We start from the raw sequence: 21,130 nt of genomic DNA, 5'->3' as shown, positions 1-21,130 counted from the left end.
AATACAAATAATCTTTATTTTAACTTTTTTGTTGTTTTCTGTATTGATCTATCTTTTCTCTCATTGTTTGCCTCTTTTGGTCCTTTTTCTCTATATTTTGATAGCACTTTCCAAGTTTTTCCTTCAAAATCTGGAAATCAGGGACTTCCCTGGTGGTCCGGTGGGTAAGACTCCATGCTCCCAATGCAGGGGGCCCAGGTTTGATCCCTGGTCAGGGAACTAGATCCCACATTCATGCCACAACTAAGAGTCTGCATGACACAACTAGTAGTCCACGTGCCAAAACTAAGAAGTCCCCATGCCACAACTAAGAAGAAGTCTGCATACTGCAACTAAAACATCCAGCATGCTGCAACAAAGATCCCACATGATGCAACTAAGACCTGGTGTAGCCAAAATAAATAATAGATATTTTTTAAAAAATACTGGAAATCAAAGCAACCTTAAATATCAGTTACATATATAGAAGATTTTCATTCTGGAAATGCACTGAGTCTTTGAGTTGGGAAAAGGTTTATTTTCAAAATACTTAATGGTTCAGGCAGGGGTACAGAGCACCAATCTATCAAAATGGATGTTGGCCCAATCAATCAACCTCAAACTATAAACAACTAGTACAGATAGGAACCTCAGGTGAATGTCAGCCCTGGAGTCAGATGGTGGATGACAGAGAAAAGATTTTCCTTTTTTTCCCCCCAGGTACTCTGAAAATGGATGTTTTATGAGACTGAGACTTAATAAGTTTTTCTCCAATTCAGTTTCATAAACCTTAAAATCAATGGAGGTCCTACCCTATTTATGGTATTTGGTAAACTATGACCACTTTTCCTTGTTTTTTCTGGAGTAAATACTTATCTTGTTTACTTGTTGTATTAGTTCCCTAGAGCTCCAGTAAAAAAGTACCATAAGCTAGGTGGCTTCTTGAAAGAACAGAAATTTATTCTTTCACAGTTCTGGAAGCTAGTAGTCTCAAATCAAGGTGCTGGCAGGGCCATATTCCCTTTGAAGCCTCGAGGGGAGGATCCTTCCTTCCCTCTTCTGGCTTCTCTTAGCCCCAGGCATTTATTGGTTTGTGGCAGCATATCTCCAATCTCTGCCTCTATCTTTGTATGGCTGTCTGTGTGTTTCTTTGTCTTCTTATGGCATTCTCCATGTGTGTTTTGTGTCCAAATTTTCCTCTTCTTTGAAGGATAGCAGTCATACTGGATTAAGGCCCACTTCTAATGACCTTATCTTGATTAAATCTGCAAAGACCCTATTTTCAAATTAGGTCACCTTCACAAGTATTGAGGGTTAGGACTTCAACATATCTTTGTTTGGGAGGCCACAATTCAACCCATAACTTGTCTTCTTGTTTTTCTGTCTAATCAATCCTAAACTCTTTGCCGGTTATCCATGTGGCCCCTCAGGATTTTCAGTTTCATGAAGTTTTCTCTGAATTTCAACTATGCCTGGGGCATAGTTATCTTCCTAGGATCTCCCTATACAATGATCCTAAGAATTTACTTTGCCTCTCTCCTGTTTCTTCTGTCCTGTAGCTTTCTCTTTCTGCCGTATTTTGGTGGAAGTGATCATCCATTAGCCTCCTGAGAAAGTGAACATGGTATAGAAATTGTTAGAGATTGAAAATCTTTTTATTCCATCCTCACATATGATTGGTAGTTTAAGCTGGTTGGGGAATTCTAGGTTGGAAATAATTTTCTTTGCTAGCATAATTCTATTATATTTCTGGTTTTCAGTATTATTTTGAGAATCATTCTTGTTCCTAGTCTTTTATTAATGAACAGTTTTTCCTCTGTGGAGGTCAGAAGGATCTTCTCCTTATCCTCAGTGTCTTGAAATTTCATGATCATGTTCCTTGGTATAGGTTTTTGTCCATGTATTATGCTAGAACATGGTGGATTCTTTTAACCTGGAAGCATAAACACTTTGGTTTGGGGATTTTTTTTCATATTATCTCATTGATAATCTCCTTCTCTCTGTTCTTTCTCTTTTTTCTGGAACATCTATTATTTGCATAGTGGACTTCCTGTACCAGCCCTTTCAAATTCTTATCTTTAAAATAATCTCTTTATCCTTTTGTTCTACTTTCTGGGAGATTCCCTCAGTTTTATCTTCCACATCTTATATTGAAGATTTTGCATTAATGCTATAATATTTGTAATGTACAAGAGCTCCTTTTTGTTCTCTGGATGTCACTTTATAATATACTTGTTTCATGGTTGCCATACCTTGTAATGTTAATTAGCTAATGTTGATGTTTTCTTTTACTATTGTAGTCTCTGTTTCCTCCAAGATGTATCCTTCCTTCTTTTCTTTAATTTTCTTCTTTTTCCCTCTTTTCCTCTCTTCTTTCCTCCCATCCCCTCTGTTCTTCTCTTCTCCCTCTCTCCCTCCTTCTCTCCCTCCTTTCCTCCCTCCCTCCCCTTCTTCCTTCCATCCTTCTTTCTCTTTCTCTCTTTCTCTCTCTCTCTCTTTCTTTCTTTCTTTCTTTCTTTCTTTCTTTCTTTCTTTCTTCCTTCCTTCCTTCCTTCCTTCCTTCCTTCCTTCCCTCCTTCCTTTCTTTCTTTTTCTCTCTTTCTTTCTTTCTCTCTCTACTCATATTTAAGATTGTGGATCTAAAAAGCTGATTGGACACCCTAGTTCCTGGGTAGAGCTTGTCAACTGTGAAATTCATTGTAGGGTGATTTTGCTGAACCTTTTACTTGTATCAGCAATATTAGCTCTTTCCTTTTGGACTGCAGAGAGCAAAATCTTTCAATCTCTTGCCTGGAGGATAAAAGCCTCTTAGGGTTGGGAGTCTCAGCACCACTTTTGTGATGAATTGGGAGATTGGGATTGACATATATACACTAATATGTATAAAATGGATAACTAATAAGAAACTGCTGTCTAAAAAAATAAATAAAATAAAATTCAAAGAAAAAAGAGAAAAATAGAAGCAATCTGAAAGATTAGATTAAGCTGGTAATCTACTTTCCTTCTTGTCCCAAATTTCTTTTTTTTAAATAAATACATTTATTGGGCTTCCCTGGTGGTGCAGTGGTTGAGAGTCCGCCTGCCGATGCAGGGGACACGGGTTCGTGCCATGGTCCGGGAAGATCCCACATGCCGCGGAGCACCTAGGCCCGTGAGCCATGTCTGCTGAGCCTGTGCGTCCGGAGCCTGTGCTCCGCAACAAGAGAGGCCACAACAGTGAGAGGCCTGCATACTGCAAATAAATAAATAAATACATTTATTTATTTTATATATTTTTTTATTTTTGGCTGAGTTGGATCTTTGTTGCTGTGTGTGGGCTTTTCTCTAGTTGTGGCAAGCAGGGGCTACTCTTCGTTGCAGTGCACGGGCTTCTCATTGCAGTGGCTTCTCTTGTGGAGCATGGGCTCTAGGTACGTGGGCTTCAGTAGTTGTGGCACACGGGCTCAGTAGTTGTGGCTCATGTGCTCTAGAGTGCAGGCTCAGTAGTTGTGGCATACGGGGTTAGTTGCTCCACGGCATGTGGGATCTTCCTGGACCAGGGCTCAAACCCACGTCCCCTGCATTGGCAGGTGGATTTTTAACCACTGTACCATCTGGGAAGCCCAGCACCACTTACTTTTAGTACAGTACCTCCCACTTCAACTTCTGGAAATTCCTTAGAGAGGAAACCATCTGTTATACCATTTTCATAGACAAGTCCTACAGTCTTTTGATTGAGTTGGAGAAGAGCAGTTACAAGAAGTAGGAGAGTAGGTCTGGGAATTCGACTGCCTTCTCTTTATGTAAATATAGCATTCATAAAAGAGTACATGTATGGAAAAAAATAGATGAACACCCTTGTGCTCTCCTACCATGCAGACAATTAAATAGAACATTACAAATATCGCCCCCCCCGAAACCCGAGGAGTCTCACTATGATTCCATTAACCCTCTCCCATAAATAATGACTGTCCTGAGATTTGTGCCATTCATTCCTCTAATTTTATTTTATTTATTTATTTATTTTTTTTGCGGTACATGGGCCTCTCACTGTTGTGGCCTCTCCCGTTGCGGAGCACAGGCTCCGGACGCGCAGGCTTAGTGGCCATGGCTCACGGGCCCAGCCGCTCCGTGGCATGTGGGATCTTCCCGGACTGGGGCACGAACCCGTGTCCCCTGCATCGGCAGGCGGACTCTCAACCACTGCGCCACCAGGGAAGCTCTACTTTTATTTTTATTACTAACATCTTTACTAAATCTTTCATTCCATGAACATTATATATTTCCTGATTTATTTAAGTGTTCCTCAATATTTTTCAATAAAGTTTTATTATTTTAACCAGAATGACCTTGTATTTTTTTTGTTAAACATATTCCTATGTACATTATATTATTTGATGCTATGGTAAATGATGTCTTTTCATAATTTCATTTTTAACTTTTTGTTTATAGAGTATAGAAATACAAATGACTTGTATATATTTAGCAGAGCCAGCACTCTGCTAAATCTTATTAATGCTAATATATGTATATGGATTCTTTTGGATTTCTATGTAGACAGTCATATCATCTGTGCATAATAACAATTTTGTTTTTTCCATGAGAATTGTCCCTTATTATCCTGGATAAGTCCTCCAGTACAACATATTTCTTATTTGAGATCTTAAGGGAAATTGTTTAAAAGGTTTCACTGTTGGGGCGAGTCAAGATGGTGTACTAGGAAGACGCGGAATTTGCATCTCCTCACAATTAGGGCACCTACCAGGCACCCATGGGGTACCACAGACAGCTAAGGGGACAGGAGGAAACCCCAGTGACCGGGTAGGACATGGGGCATGGGGGGAGTGAAGGGGGAGGAGAAGTGGAGGCGGGGCAGGACTGGCACCCTGAGGGCGGCTGGAGGAGGGGAAGGGATCCCATGCCCAAAGGGGGAAATTTTAGAACCATTGGGAGGGCAGAGGATCAAAAGGGAGTGTAGCCGGTGTTCCCCTGCCCGCTTGGACCCCCAAGAACCTGCTGGGATCCTGGGCCTGATCCTCTGCCCACCTAGGCCCCCTCCAGCTGTGGGAGTCCTGAGGGGAGTGGGAGGGAGGGAAGGCGGAGCAAAAGTAAAGGCCAGACCTCCAGGATGGCACCCCTGAGGGGTGGCTGGGGGAGGGAAGGAGTCCCTACACCCAGCAGTACCCACCCACTATTCGGGGTCCAGCAGCAATGGGGGAGACCCTGGGGAGACAGTAGGAGAGGGGTGCGAAGGAACGGAAGGGAACGGAGCCAGTACTTTCCCTGTCCCAGAAACCTGTTGGACTCCTAGGCCTAATCCTCTGCATTCAGAGCCTCCCTCCTGCTGTGCGGAGCCCAAGCCCCACCCCTACACCTCCACCCAGGGCCCTACCTCCAAACTCCGGAACCCCACACTCCAGAGGCTCTCCTTTGGACATGCTGCCTCTCCCCTTCCACACAGCTCCTAAGCAGAGGACCGCCCCACACTTGAACATCGCCCGCCTAGGCCCCGCCCCAGTCTCAAACGTCACCACCCTACCCACCTAGGTCCTGCCCCACACTAAACCCTGGCCCTGCCTAAGTTCCACCCCCTGCCTAAACTCTGCCCCCATAGCCAAGGCTTTTTTTTCTTTTTCCTTTTCTTTTTTCCTCTTTTAGTTCGGGGTGCTATTTTACCTTGTTTTATTGATTGGGGTGCTGTTTTACCTTGTTTTATTTTGGTGTTTTTTCTTGGTTTTTTAAAATAAATATTTATTTATTTATGGCTGCATTGGATCTTTGTTGCTGTGAGTGGGCTTTCTCTTGTTGCGGCGAGTGGGGGCTACTGTTTGTTGTGGTGTGTGAGCTTATTTCGGTGGCTTCTCGTTGTGGAACGTGGGCTCTAGGTACGTGGGCTTCAGTAGTTGCAGCGCACAGGCTCAGTACTTGTGGCTTGCGGGCTCTAGAGCACAGGCTCAGTAGTTGTGGCGCACGGGCTTAGTTGCTCTGCGGCATGTGGGATCTTCCCGGACCAGGGATTGAACCCATGTCTCTTGCATTGGCAGGTGGATTCTCAACCACTGCGCCACCACGGAACTTGTTGATTCATTATTGTTGATTCTTTATATTTTTCCTAATAAATCTTTTATTTTTCTAATTTTATTTTACTTTATACTGTGTTAGTGATCTCTCCTTTTAGCTTGTTGCCCCCCCCTTTTTTTCTTTTTCTTCCTGTGGTTTTATTTTACCTTGTTGCAGTTGTTTCAATTACAGTTTTATTTTTCCTAATATATTCTTTATCTTTCTAATTTTATTTTGTTTTTTATTCTTTGATATTTTACTGCTCCATTTTTCTTTCTTTCTTCCTTTTTTTTTCTTTTTTTTTCACTGTGCCACGAACCTTGTGGGATCTTGGTTCCCATGGGGGAGGTTGGGCCTGAGCTCCTGTGGTGGGAGCTCTGAGTCCAAACTGCTGGACGAACAGGGAACCTCAGACCCCAGGGAATATTAATCGGAGTGAGGCCTCCTGGAGGTCCTCATGTCAGCACCAAGACCCAGCTCTGTCTAACTACCTGCAAACTCCAGTGCTGGATGTCTCAGGCCAAACAACCAGTAAGACAGGCATATAGCACCACCCATTTAAAAAAAAAAATTGAAACGACAAAAAAATATGTTACAGTCGAAGGAGCAAGGTAAAAACCTACAAGACCAAATAAATGAAGGTGAAATAGGCAAATTACCTGAAAAAGAATTCAGAGTAATGATAGTAAAGATGATCCAAAATCTCGGAAACAGAATGGAGAAAATACAAGTAACATTTAACAAGGATCTAGAAGAACTAAAGAGCAAACAAACAGTGATGAACAACAAAATTACTGAAATTAAAAATACTCTAGAAGGAATCAATAACAGAATAACTGAGGCAGAAGAACTGATAAGTGAACTGGAAGATAAAATGGCGGAAATAACTGCCAGGGAGCAAAATAAAGAAAAAAGAATGAAAAGAATTGAGGACAGTCTCAGAGACCTCTGGGACAACATTAAACACACCAACATTCAAATTATAGGGGTCCCAGAATAAGAAGAGGAAAAGAAAGGGTCTGAGAAAATCTTTAAAGAGATTATAGTAGAGAAACGTCCCTAACATGGGAAAGGAAATAATCAAGTCCAGGAAGCACAGAGAGTACCATACAGGAGAAACCTAAAGAAAAACTTGCCGAGACACATATTAATCAAACTATCAAAAATTAAATACAAAGAAAACATATTAAAAGCAACAAGGGAAAAGGAACAAATAACATACAAAGGAATTCCCATAAGGTTAACAGCTGATTTTTCAGTAGAAAGCAAGCCAGAAGGGAGTGGCAGGACATATTTAAAGTGACGAAAGGGAAAAACCTACAAACAAGATTACTCTTCCCAGGAAGGATCTCATTCAGATTTGATGGAGAAATTAAAACCTTTACAGATAAGCAAAAGATAAGAGAATTCAGCACCCCCAAACCAGCTTTACAACAAAGTGCTAAAGGAACTTCTCTAGGCGGGAGACACAAGAGAAGGAAAAGACCTACAATAACAAACCAAAAACAATTAAGAAAATGGTAATAGGAACATACTATCGATAATTACCTTAAATGTAAATAGATTAAATGCTCCAACCAAAAGACATAGACTGGCTGAATGGATACAAAAACAAGACCTGTAGATATGCTGTCTACAAGAGACCCACTTCAGACCTAGAGACACATACAGACTGAAAGTGAGGGGATGGAAAAAGATATTCCATACAAATGGAAATCAAAAGAAAGGTGCAGTAGCAATACTCATATCAGACAGAATACACTTTAAAATAAAGACTATTACAAGAGACAAAGAATGACACTACATAGTGATCAATGGATCAATCCCAGAAGAAGATATAACAATTGTAAATATTTATGCACCCAACATAGGAGCACCTCAATACATAAGGCAGATGCTAACAGCCATAAAAGGGGAAGTCGACAGTAACACAATCATAGTAGGGGACTTTAATGCCCCACTTTCACCAATGGACAGATCATCCAAAATGAAAATAAATAAGGAAACACAAGCTTTAAATGATACATTAGGGCTTCCCTGGTGGCGCAGTGGTTGAGGGTCTGCCTGCCGATGCAGGGGACACAGGTTTGTGCCCCGGTCCAGGAGAATCCCACGTGCTGCAGAGCGGCTGGGCCCGTGAGCCATGGCCAGTGGGTCTGCGTGTGCAGAGCCTGTGCTCCGCAACGGGAGAGGCTGTAGCAGTGGGAGGCCTGCATACCACAAAAAAAAAAAAAAAAAAAAAAGATACATTAAACAAGATGGTCGTAATTGATATTTATAGGACATTGGACATTCCATCCAAACACAACAGAATATGCTTTCTTTTCAAGTGCTCATGGAACATTTTCCAGGATAGATAATATCTTGGGTCACAAATCAAGCCTTGGTAAATTTAAGAAAATTGAAATCGTATCAAGTATGTTTTCTGACCACAATGCTATGAGACTACATATCTATTATAGGAAAAAATCTGTAAGAAATACAAACACACAGAAGCTAAACAATACACTACTGAGTAACAAGAGATCACTGAAGACATCAAAGGAGAAATCAAAAAATACCTAGAAGCAAATGACAATGAAAACACGATGACCCAAAACCTATGGGATGCAGCAAAAGCAATTCTAAGAGGAAAGTTTATAGCAATACAGTCCTACCTCAAAAACAAAAAAAGCCCCATACAACCTAACCTTACACCTAAAGCAGTTAGAGAAAGAAGAACAAAAAAACCCCCAACATTAGCAGAAGGAAAGAAATCATAAAGATCAGATCAGAAGTAAATGAAGGTAACAGTAGCAAAGATCAATAAAACTAAAAGCTGGTTCTTTGAGAAGATAAACAAAATTGATAAACCATTAGCCAGACTCACCAAAAAAAAAAAAAAAAGACTCAAACCAACAGAATTAGAAATGAAAAAGGAGAAGTAACAACTGACATTGCAGAAATACAAAGGCTCAGGAGAGATTACTACAGGCAACTATATGCCAATAAAATGGAAAACCTGGAAGAAATGGACAAATTCTCAGAAAAGCACAACCTTCCAAGACAGGACCAGGAGGAAATAGAAAATACAAGCAGACCAATCACAAGCGCTGAAATTGAAACTGTGATTAAAAACATTCCAACAAACAAAAGCCTAGGACCAGATAGCTTCACAGACAAATTCTATCAAACATTTACAGAAGATCTAACACCTATCCTTCTTAAACTCTTCCAAAATATAGCAGAGGGAGGAACACTCCCAAACTCATTCTACGAGACCACCATCATCCTGATACCAAAACCAGACAAAGATGTTACAAAGAAAGAAAACTACAGGCCAGTATCACTGATGAACATAGATACAAAAATCCTCAACAAAATACTAGCAAACAGAATCCAACAGCACATTAAAAGGATCATACACCATGATCAAGTGGAGTTTATCCCAGGAATGCAAAGATTCTTCAATATATGCAAATCAATCATTGTGATACACTATATTAACACACAGAAGGATAAAAACCATATGATCATCTCAATAGATGTAGAAACAGCTTTTGACAAAATTCAACATCAATTTATGATAAAAACTCTCCAGAAAGTAGGCATAGGGGGAACCTACCTCAACATAATAAAGGCCATATATGACAAGCGCACAGTCGACATTGTTCTCAGTGGTGAAAAACTGAAACCATTTCCTCAAAGATCAGGAACAAGACAAGGTTGCCCACTCTCACCACTCTTATTCAACAGAGTTTTGTAAGTTTTACCCACAGCAATAAGAGAAGAAAAAGAAATAAAAGGAATCCGAACTGGAAAAGAAGAAGTAAAACTGTCACAGTTTGCAGATGACATGATACTATACATAGAGAATCCTAAAAAGGCTACCAGAAAACTACTAGAGCTAATCAATGAATTTGGTAAAGTTGCAGGATACACAATTAATTCACAGAAATATCTGGCATTCCTATACACTAATGATCAAATATCTGAAAGAGAAATTAAGGAAACACTCCCATTTACCATTGCAACAAAAAGAATAAAATATCTGGGAATAAACCTACCTAAGGAGAAAAAAGACCTATATGCAAAAAACTATAAGACACTGATGAAAGAAATTAAAGATGATACAAACAGATGGAGAGATGTACCATGTTCTTGGATTGGAAGAATCAACATTGTGAAAATGCCTATACTACCCAAAGCAGTCTACAGATTCAGTGCAATCCCTATCAAACTACCAATGGCATTTTTCACAGAAGTAGAACAAAAAATTGCACAATTTGTATGGAAACACAAAAGACCCCGAATAGCCAAAACAATCTTGAGAAAGAAAAACAGAGCTGGAGGAATCAGGCTCCCAGACTTCAGACTATACTACAAAGCTACAGTAATCAAGACAGTATGGTACTGGCACAAAAACAGAAATATAGAGCAATGGAACAGGATAGAAAGCCCAGAGATAAACCCATGCATGTATTATCACCTTATCTTTGATAAAGGAGGAAGAGTATACAGTGGAGAAAGACAGCCTCTGCAATAAGTGGTGCTGAGAAAACTGGACAGCTACATGTAAATGAATGAAATTAGGACACTTCCTAACACCATACACAAAAATAAACTCCAAATGGATTCAAGATCTAAATGTAAGGCAAGACACTGTCAAACTCTTAGAGGAAAACATAGGCAGAACACTCTGTGACATAAATCACAGCAAGATCCTTTTTGATCCACCTCCTGGAGAAATGGAAATAAAAAGAAAAATAAACAAATGGGACCTAATGAAACTTAAATGCTTTTGCACAGTAAAGGAAACCATTAACAAGATGAAAAGGGAACCCTCAGAATGGGAGAAAATATTTACAAACAAAGCAACTGACAAAGGAGTAATCTCCAAAATATACAGTCAGCTCATGGAGCTCAATATCAAAAAAACAAACCACCCAATCCAAAAATGGGCCGAAGACATAAATACTCATTTCTCCAAAGCAGATATACAGATTGCCAACAAACGTATGAAAAGATGCTCAACATCACTAATTATTAGAGAAATGTAAATCAAAACTACCATGAGGTATCACCTCACAGCAGTCAGAATGGCCATCATCAAAATATCTACAAACAATAAATGCTGGAGAGGGTGTGGAGAAGAGGGAACCCTCTTGCACTGTTGGTGGAAATGTAAATTGATACAGCCACTATGGAGAACAGTATGGAGGTTCCTTAAAAAACTAAAAATAGAACTACTATATGACCCAGCAATCCCACTACTGGGCATGGACCCTGAGAAAACCATAATTCAGAAAGAGTCATGTGACACAATGTTCATTGCAGCACTATTTACAATAGCCAGGACATGGAAGCAACCTAAGTGTCCAATGACAGATGAATGGATAAAGAAGATGTGGCACATATATACAATGGAATATTACTCAGCCATAAAAAGAAATGAAATTGAGTTATTTGTAGTGAGGTAGATGGACCTAGGTTCTGTCATACAGAGTGAAGTAAGTCAGAAATAGAAAAACAAATACCATATGCTAACACATATATATGGAATCTTAAAAAAAAATGGTTCTGATGGACCTAGGGGCAGGACAGGAATAAAGACACAGACATAGAGAATTGGCTTGACACAGGAGGGGATAAGGCAAGCTGGGATGAAAGTGAGAGAGTAGCACTGACATATATACACTACCAAATGTAAAATAGCTAGTGGGAAGCAGCTGCATGGCACAGGGAGATCAGCTCGGTACTTTGCAACTACCTAGAGGGGTGGGATAAGGAGGGTGGGAGGGAGACGCAAGAGGGAGGGGATATGGTGATATATGTATGCATATAGCTGATTCAGTTTGTTATAAAGCAATAACTAACACAACACTGTAAAGCAATTATACTCCAATAAAGATGTTAAAAAAAAAGCTATCCCTTATTTTATAGATAACTTGTACTAAGCTGGATAACCTGTGGTAAGAAGCAAGTAAAAGAATTTTAGCAGCTGAAAGAATAAAGGTTCATTTCTTGATCATGCTCTATGTCCATTGGGTTGACCTAGGGCCCTGCTCATAGAGCAGCCTGCATCTTGAATATTGCTAGAAATTATGCCAGTAAAAAAAAAAAGAAAACTCTGGAATGTCTTCTTACATTGGCAATTAAATATTCTGGCCTGGAAATGACATTCATTACTTCTGCTCTAAACTCATTGGCCAGGGCTTCCCTGGTGGCGCAGTGGTTGAGAGTCTGCCTGCTGATGCAGGGGACACGGGTTCGTGCCCTGGTCTGGGAAGATCCCACATGCCGCAGAGCGGCTGGGCCCGTGAGCCATGGCCGCTGAGCCTGCGCGTCTGGAACCTGTGCTTCGCAACGGGAGAGGCCGCAATAGAAACTCATTGGCCAGAAATACTCACGTGTCCTTACTGAATCAGAAGGGGAATAGGAGGTGTATATTCTCCACGAAAAATAAAAAGTCTTTGAGAAACAATACTCAGGACTACCAATATCCTTTACTAGGTTGAGAACTTCCCCTTATTTCTAGTTTGCTATGATGTGAATGTGATTTTTATTAAAAAATTTTTCTGCATCTATTGGGTACATACTTCTTTGTTGAGAGCGATTTTTCTCTCTGCTCTGTGATGCTATCATTCCACTGTCTTCTCTCTTACATACTGCTGTTGGGACTCTTCTATTACCCTAATTGTCATTTCCTTGTATATTATATGTATTCAGGAAAGGATTAGATCATCAGGCCTGCACTTTCCCAAGGTCCTCAGGCCTATCCTGTGGTGAGGCTCCTGGGAGATGACCTCTGAGCCCCTGGCATATCCTGACTGATAACAGTGTTTTTGTATGTTCTGAGCCAGGCCAGATAGTTTATGCTAGCAAGTGATTTATGGTAAACACCTGTTTTTGTTGCCTGAGGCTTTGGGCCACCTTGTATCAGTTTGACCTCTGGGGGACTGGGGTCTGAGTAGCTGAGGTCAGTCATGCAGGCACTGCATGCTTATGTGACTGACTCCAAATAGAAACCCTGATGACAAAGCTCACTGAGCTTCCCTGGTTGGCAGTACTTTGTACATGGGAGAAATAAGTGTTCTCCATGTGACTTCAACTAGGAGTGGACAACTGGAAGCCTATCCTCCTGAATTCAGTTCTGTATGACTTTTCTTCTGGACTCCACCCTATGTGCCTTTTCCTTTTGCTGATTTTATCTTATTTTAATTTTTAAAAGTAATTAATTGTTTGTATTGAAGTAGAGTTGATTTAAAATATTATACTATTTTCAGTCGTATAGATAGTGATTCAGTGTTTTTGCAGACTGTACCCCCATTATAAGTTATTGTAAAATAATGGCTATAATCCCTGTGCTCTACAATGTATCCTTGTTGTTAATCTATTTTATACATAGTAGTTTTTATGTTACTCCAGTCCCCCTAATTTGTCCCTCTCCCCTGCCATCTCCACTTTGATAACCACAAGTTTGTTTTCTATATCTGTCAGTCTATTTCTGTTTTGTGTATATATATTCATTTGTATTATTATTTTTTTAGATTCCACATATAAGAGATGTCATAAAGTATTTGTCTTTCTTGGTCTGACTTATTTCATGAAGTATAATATTCTCTAGGTCCATCCATATTGCTGCAAATGACAGAATTTCATTCTTTTTTATGGCTAATGGTTCATTTTATATATATATGTGTGTGTGTGTGTGTGTGTGTGTGTATATGTATATATTGCATCTTCTTTATCCATTTATCTGTCAACGGACACTTGGGTTGCTTACATGTCTTAGGAATTGTAAATAGTGGTGCTGTGAACATTGTGGTGCATGTATCTTTTCAAATTAGTGTTTTCATTTTTTCTGCACATATACCCAGGAATGAAATTGCTGGATCAAATGGTAGTTCAATTTTTTCTTTTTGAGGAACCACCATACTGTTTTCCATAATGGCCGCACCAATTTACATTCCCACCAACAGTGCACAAGGGTTCCCTTTTCTCCATATCATCTCCAACATTTGTTTTTTGTAGACTTTTTGATGATAGCCATTCTGACAGATGTGAGGTGATATCTTATTGTTGTTTCAATTTGCATTTCTTTAATAATTAGCGATGATGAGCATCTTTTCATATGCCTGTTAGCCATCTGTATGTCTTCTTTGGAAAAATGTCTATTTAAGTCTTCTAGACATTTTTTGATTGGGTTGTTTGTTTTTATTGATATTGAGTTTTATGATCTGTTTATATATTTTGGATATTAACCCCTTGTTGGTCATATTATTTGCAAATATTTTCTCCCATTCTGTAGGTTGTATTTTCATTTTGTTTATGGTTTCCTTTACTATGCAAAAGCTTTTAAGTTTACTTAGGCCCCATTAGTTTGTTTTTGCTTCTATTTCTTTGCCTTAGGAGACATTTTCAAAAAATATTGCCACTATTTATGTAAAAGAGTGTTCTACCTTTGTTTTCTTCTAGGAGTTTTATGGTTTCTGGTCTTGTATTTAGGTCTTTAATCCATTTTGTAATTTTGTATTTTTGTAAACGGTGTTAGAAAATGTTCTAATTTCATTCTTTTACGTGTAGCTGTTCATTTTCCCCCAGAACCACTTGTTGAAGAGATTGTCTTTTCTCCACTGTATATTCTTGTGTCCTTTGTCATAGATTAATTGACCATAGTTGTGTAGGTTTATTTCTGTGCTTTTTATTCTGTTCCATTGATCTATGTGTCTCTTTTTGTGCCACTACTCTGCTGTTTTGATTACTGTAACTTTGTAGTATAGTCTGAAAGGTTATACCTCCAGCTTTGTTCTTTTTTCCCAAGATTATTTTGGCAACTCAGGGTCTTTTTGTTGTTCCATATGACTTTTAGGACTATTTGTTCTAGTTATGTGAAAAATGTCATGTTTATTTTGATAGGAATTGCATCAAATCTGTAGATTGATTTGGGTAGTATGGCCATTTTAAAAATATTAATTCTTCCAATCCAAGAGCACAGGATATCTTTTCATTTCTTTGTATCATCTTCAGTTTCTTTCATCAATGTTTTATAGTTTTTAGAGTATAGGTCTTTCACCTCCTTGGTTAATTTTGTTCCTAGTTATTTTATTTTCTGTGTGTTTAAACAGGATTGTTTTTGGTTCTTTTTACTTTGTGTATAGAAATGCAACAGATTTCTGTATATTAATCTCATGTCATGCAACTTTACTAAATTCATTTATTATTGCTAATAATTTTGGTGTAGAGGCTTCAGGATTTTCTATACGAAGTATCGTATTACCTCTTCTCTTCCAATTTGGATACATTTTCTTTGTTTTTCTTACCTTATTGCTGTGGCTAGGACTTCCATTACTATGTTAAATAGAATTGGTGGGAGTGGGCATCTTCTGCCCACTGTGTTCTTTCTGATTTTAGAGGAAAGACTTTCAGCTTTTCACCATTGAGTATGATATTAGCTGTGGGCTTGTTGTAAATGGCTTTTATTAAGTTGAGATATGTTCCCTCTGTACCCACTTTGATGAGAGTTTTTATCACGAATGGATGTTGAATCTGGTCAAATGCTTTTTCTGTGTCTATTGAGATGATCATGTGATTTTTATCTTTGCTTTTGTTATTGGGGTGTATCACATTGATTGATTTACGAATATTGAACTGTCCTTGTGACCCTAGAATAAATCCAACTTGATCATGTATATGATCCTTTTTATATATTACTGGATTTGGTTTGCTGATATTTTGTTGAGGATTTTTGCATCTATATTCATCAAAGATATTGGCCTGTAATTTTCTTTTTTTTGTAGTGTCTTTGTCTGCTTTTGGTATCAGGGCAATGGTGGCCTTATAGAATGAATTGAGAGTATTCTTTCCTCTTCAATTTTTGGAATAGTTTGAGAAGGATAGGTATTAATTCCTTTTTATATGTTTGGTAGAATTCCCTTGTGAAGCTCTCTGGTCCTGGACTTTTGTTTGCTGGGAGCTTTTTTTAAATTACAGATTCTATTTCACTTCTAGTGATTGGTCTGTTTAAATTATTTGTAGCTTTTTGGTTCAGTCTTGGCAGGTTGTATGCTTCTATAAATTTGTCAGTTTCTTCCAGGTTGTCCAATTTGTGGACATACTAACTGTTCATAGTATTATCTTATGATTTTGTGGGGGTATTTCTTTGTTGTCAGTTGTTATTTCTCCTCTTTCATTAATTATTATTTTTTTTCCATTCATTAATTATTTTGAGTTCTCTCTTTTATCTTCTTGATGAACCTGGCTAAAAGTTTATCAATTTTTAAAATCTTTTTTAAAAAAACAGTTCTTGGTTTTATTGATCTTTTCTATGGTTTTTATCTCTATTTTACTTATTTCCTCTCTAATCTTTATCCTTCCTTCTGCTGACTTTGGGCTTTGTTTGTTCTTCTTTGTCTAATTCTTTTAAGTGGAATGTTAGGTTGTTTATTTGAGATTTTTCTTGTTTCTTGAAGAAGGCTGTATTGCTATAAACTTCCCTCTTAGAAATGTTTTTGCTGCATCTCATAGATTTTGGGAACTTTTTTTTCCATTTCATTTGCCTTGACGTAATTTTGGTTTACTCTTCGATTTCATCATAGACCCATTGGTTTTTTAGTATCATGTTGTTTAGTCTCCACACGTTTGTTCTTTTCCCATTTTTCCTTCTGTAGTTGATTTGTATTTACATACCATTGTGGTTGGAAAAAAATACATGATAATAATTCCTATCCCCTTAAATTTGTTGAGGCTTGTTTTGTGGCCCAGTATGTGATTTATCCTCAAGCACTTTCTATGTGCACTTGAAAAGAATGTGTATTCTGCTGTTTTTGGATTTAGCGTCCTATAGATATGTATTAAGTACAACCAGTCCATTGGGTTATTTAAGACCACTGTTTCTTTTTTTTTTTTTTTTTAACATCTTTATTGGGGTATAATTGCTTTACAATGGTGTGTTAGTTTCTGCTTTATAACAAAGTGAATCAGTCATACATAAACATATGTTCCCATATGTCTTCCCTCTTGCGTCTCCCTCCCTCCCACCCTCCCTATCCCACCCCTCCAGGCTGTCACAAAGCACCGAGCCAATATCCCTGTGCCATGCGGCTGCTTCCCACTAGCTATCTACCTTACTACGTTTGTTAGTGTGTATATGTCCATGACTCTCTCTCGCCCTGTCACAGCTCACCCTTCCCCCTCCCCATAACCTCAAGTCCATTCTCTAGTAGGTCTGCGTCTTTATTCTTGCCTTACCCCTAGGTTCTTCATGACATTTTTTTTTCTTAAATTCCATATATATGTGTTAGCATACGGTATTTGTCTTTTTCTTTCTGACTTACTTCACTCTGTATGACAGACTCTAGGTCTATCCACCTCACTACAAATAGCTCAATTTCGTTTCTTTTTATGGCTGAGTAATATTCCATTGTATATATGTGCCACATCTTCTTTATCCATTCATCCGATGATGGGCACTTAGGTTGTTTCCATCTCCGGGCTATTGTAAATAGAGCTGCAATGAACATTTTGGTACATGACTCTTTTTGAATTTTGGTTTTCTCAGGGTATATGCCCAGTAGTGGGATTGCTGGGTCATATGGTAGTTCTATTTGTAGTTTTTTAAGGAACCTCCATACTGTTCTCCATAGTGGCTGAACCAATTCACATTCCCACCAGCAGTGCAAGAGTGTTCCCTTTTCTCCACACCCTCTCTAGCATTTATTGTTTCTAGATTTTTTGATGATGGCCATTCTGACTGGTGTGAGATGATATCTCACTGTAGTTTTGATTTGCATTTCTCTAATGATTAATGATGTTGAGCATTCTTTCATGTGTTTGTTGGCAGTCTGTATATCTTCTTTGGAGAAATGTCTATTTAGGTCTTCTGCCCATTTTTGGATTGAAGACCACTGTTTCTTTATTGATTTTCTGTCTGGATGATCTGTCCATTGATGCCAGTGGGGTGTTAATGTACCCTACTATTATTGTATTATTGCTAATTTCTCTCTTTATGTCTGTTAGTATTTGCTCTATATATGTAGTTGCTCCTGTATGGGTGCATATATGTTAATGAGTATAATACCCTCTTCTTGTATTGTTTCCTTTATCATTGTGAATGATAATTAATCTTCATCTTTGTTATAGCCTTTGTTTTAAAATCTATTTTGTTTGATATGAGTATTGCTATCCCCACATTCTTGTTGTTTTTGTTTACATGAAATATATTTTCTATCCCCTCACTTTCAGTTTTTGAGTTTTGTGTGTGTCTTTAGCCCTGAAGTGAGCCTCAGATAGGCAGCATATTGAAGAGTCTTTTTTAATCCAGTCATCCACGCTATGTCTTTTGGCTGGAGCATTTAGTCCATTGACACATAAAGTAATTATTGTAGGTATGTACTTATACCATTTTATTACTTTTTTCCAGTTGTTTTTTGTAGTTGTTCTCTGTTGATTTCTTCTTCTTTTTGTTTCTACCATTGTGGTTTGATGATTTTCTTTAGTAGTGTACTTGGGTACATTTCTTTTTGATTTCTCTTTATCTACTGTAACTTTCTGATTTGTGGTTACCATAGAAATAATACTGACCCATGATTATATCTACTTGTTTTAAACTTGTATTCATTTAAGTTCAAACACATTCTAAAAGATCTCCATTTTTTACTCCCCTCCCCAACATTTTGTGTTTTTGATGTCATATTTTACATCTTCATGCTTATCCTTTTGCTGGTAATTGTAGTTGTAGTTGCTCTTACAATATTTTGTCTTTTAATCTGCACAGTGGTTTATTTAAGTAATCTTCAATCCTTACTATATACCTGCCTTTCCTAGTGGAATTTTCTCTTTCCTCTAGATTCTTATTTCTTTTCCATTTAGAGACCTTTCAACATTTCTTTTAGAGTAGGTTTAATATTGATGAATTCTTATAGTTTTTCCTTGTTTGAGAAGCTCTTTATCTCTCCTTCTATTCTAAATGATAATCTTACTGCATAGAGTACCCTTGGTTGTAGGTTTTTCCCTTTTAGGACTTTGAAAATATAATGCTGCTCCCTTCTGGCCTGCAAAGTTTCTGCAGAAAAATCAGAGGATAGCAAAAAGGGGATTCCCCTGTATATGACTCTTTGTTTTTCTCTTGTTGCCTTTGGAATTCTCTCTTTAACTTTTGCCATTTTAAGTATGATGTGTCCTGCTATGGGTCTGTTTGGGTTCATCTTGTTTGGGACCCTCTGTGCTTCCTGTACCTGGATATATGTTTCCTTTTCTAGATTTGCGAAGTTTTCAGCCTAATTTCTTCAAATACATTTTCAATCCCCTTTTCTCTCTCTTCTCCTTCCGGACACCCTATAATGTGAATGTTGTCACACTTAATATTATCCTAAAGATCTCATAGGTTGCTTTTTTTTTTTTAAATTTGTGTTTCTTTCTGCTGTTCTGATTGGATGATTTACATTATTTTATCTTCTAGGTCACTTATGCATTCTTCTGTATCACTTAGTCTGCTATTCATTCCTTCTAGTGTGTTTTTTAATTTCAACTATTGAATTTTTCATTTCTGATGAGGTCTTTTTTATATTTTCTCTTTCCTTGTTAAAATGATCAGTGTTTAGATCAATTATTTTTCCTAGTTCAGTTAACATTTTTATTACCAATGATTTGAATTCTTTATCTGGTAAATTGCTTATTTTTATTTGTTTGTTTTTCAGGGTTTTTTCCCTTGCTCTTTCAATTGAGGGCAGTTTCTCTGCCTTTTTGTTTTACTTAACTTTCTCTGCCTCTTTGAATTTAAGTCAAACAGTTACCTGTTATGGTCTTGAAGAGGTGTTCTTACATGGGAGTTTTTCTCTGTAGACTGTATGTGCTCAGTGCCTTTGGTGGGAGGGATGGATTTGATGTGGACACCAGTCATGCCTTTCTTCAGTGTTGCTGGCAGCTATCACCTTGGAGGAGGTGGGGCTGGAGATGGAGGGGCTAGAACTTGCACAGGCTGTGAGGCAGAACTTCCTCTCTGCTGCATGGCTGTCACAACCCAGTCACAGCGGGTTGTGATCCCAAGCTGCTGGAGTAGAAGCCCTGAGGGTTGGGCTCATGCTGGCTCTGTTTTTAATTGTTTTTCCTTCTCCCTGCACCAGGACCTTTGCCCCAAAGGAGGGCTTGTGTACCTACAGAAGTCCAATGCTCTGCCTGTGTTCGTCACATTTTTTCCCAGGTCATGGCTGCTCCAGATATAGACCTGTGGTGTGGCATGGAGTGAGCCACACTCAGCTTGGGCTGGGGTACATAGCGAGGTGGTCGCGGGGAAACCCAGTGGCTGTGCTGTTGTCAGAGTCTGGGCTGTTTCTGGGGTGCTGCTTGAGTAAACACCAGCAGTCAGCACTGCTGCTCTACCTTGGCTCTGCCCCAGAACCGGGTCACCTCTGCATCCCAAGGTCAAGTCTTTTCCCCTGAGCTGCTGCCCTAGATTCAGTGCCACGCGGTGGCATGGAGTGAGCTGTGCTGGGGCGTTCACTTCACTTAGGTTGGGGAGTGCTGTGAGGTGGCTGCTGGAAACCCAGCAGCTGCTGGGGCAGACCTCTGTCTTACCTGCCTGGGGGCAAGCCAGTACCTGTGCACTCCTCATGAGTGAAGTCCAGGTTTCATCAACCTTTCTGTCTCTCCCAGTGGTTCTCCAACCAGCCAAAGGGCTGAATGAGTAGATTCTCCCAAGAAAACTCTGGTACTGTTCAGTATCAGAAGGATGGAAAATGAATTCTGGGCAGGAAAATTGCAGATGTCCACTTCAGAGGATGACATGAATTTTACATTTGAAGAGGTTTCTGTATAATCTTTATTTAAAATAGGAGGAGCCCTTCATAAATATGTATCTCTACTTCTGAGTTCTAAGAGACAAGATATGTCATGTTTGAAAGATACGGTATTTCTTTATTCTAGAGACGGTCTGCTTGACGGGATATTGTCTAAATTAACTGACAATCCCTATCAAATTACCAATAGCGTTTTTTACAGCCCCTTTCATACTTACTTTCTTGTTGTTATAGTGAAATTATATGAGGATGTGAAATGTATTTTGTCCATCATTTCTGCTTAAAACTATTCTGAGCTGAATCTTGAAGAACAACTCTGACACTGACCTTGACCCTGA

At 38.8% G+C, this 21,130-nt stretch overlaps 1 protein-coding gene across 1 annotated transcript in view; it reads left to right on the top strand.

Moving 5' to 3' along the window:
* The window catches only part of MEIKIN (meiotic kinetochore factor), a 115,465-nt gene extending 95,223 nt beyond the window's left edge, over nt 1–20,242 (top strand). The window contains exon 12 of the mRNA XM_060146342.1: nt 20,198–20,242. Within this exon, the coding sequence (XP_060002325.1) occupies nt 20,198–20,242 (45 nt within the window). The remainder of the gene's footprint in view (nt 1–20,197) is intronic.
* Nucleotides 20,243–21,130: the final 888 nt, after the last annotated feature.

This window comes from Lagenorhynchus albirostris, chromosome 3 (assembly GCF_949774975.1).
Source record: "Lagenorhynchus albirostris chromosome 3, mLagAlb1.1, whole genome shotgun sequence".
NCBI classification, from domain to species: domain Eukaryota; kingdom Metazoa; phylum Chordata; class Mammalia; order Artiodactyla; family Delphinidae; genus Lagenorhynchus; species Lagenorhynchus albirostris.
Note: the sequence above shows the minus strand (reverse complement) of the source record. Positions and strands in the feature narration are given on the sequence as shown.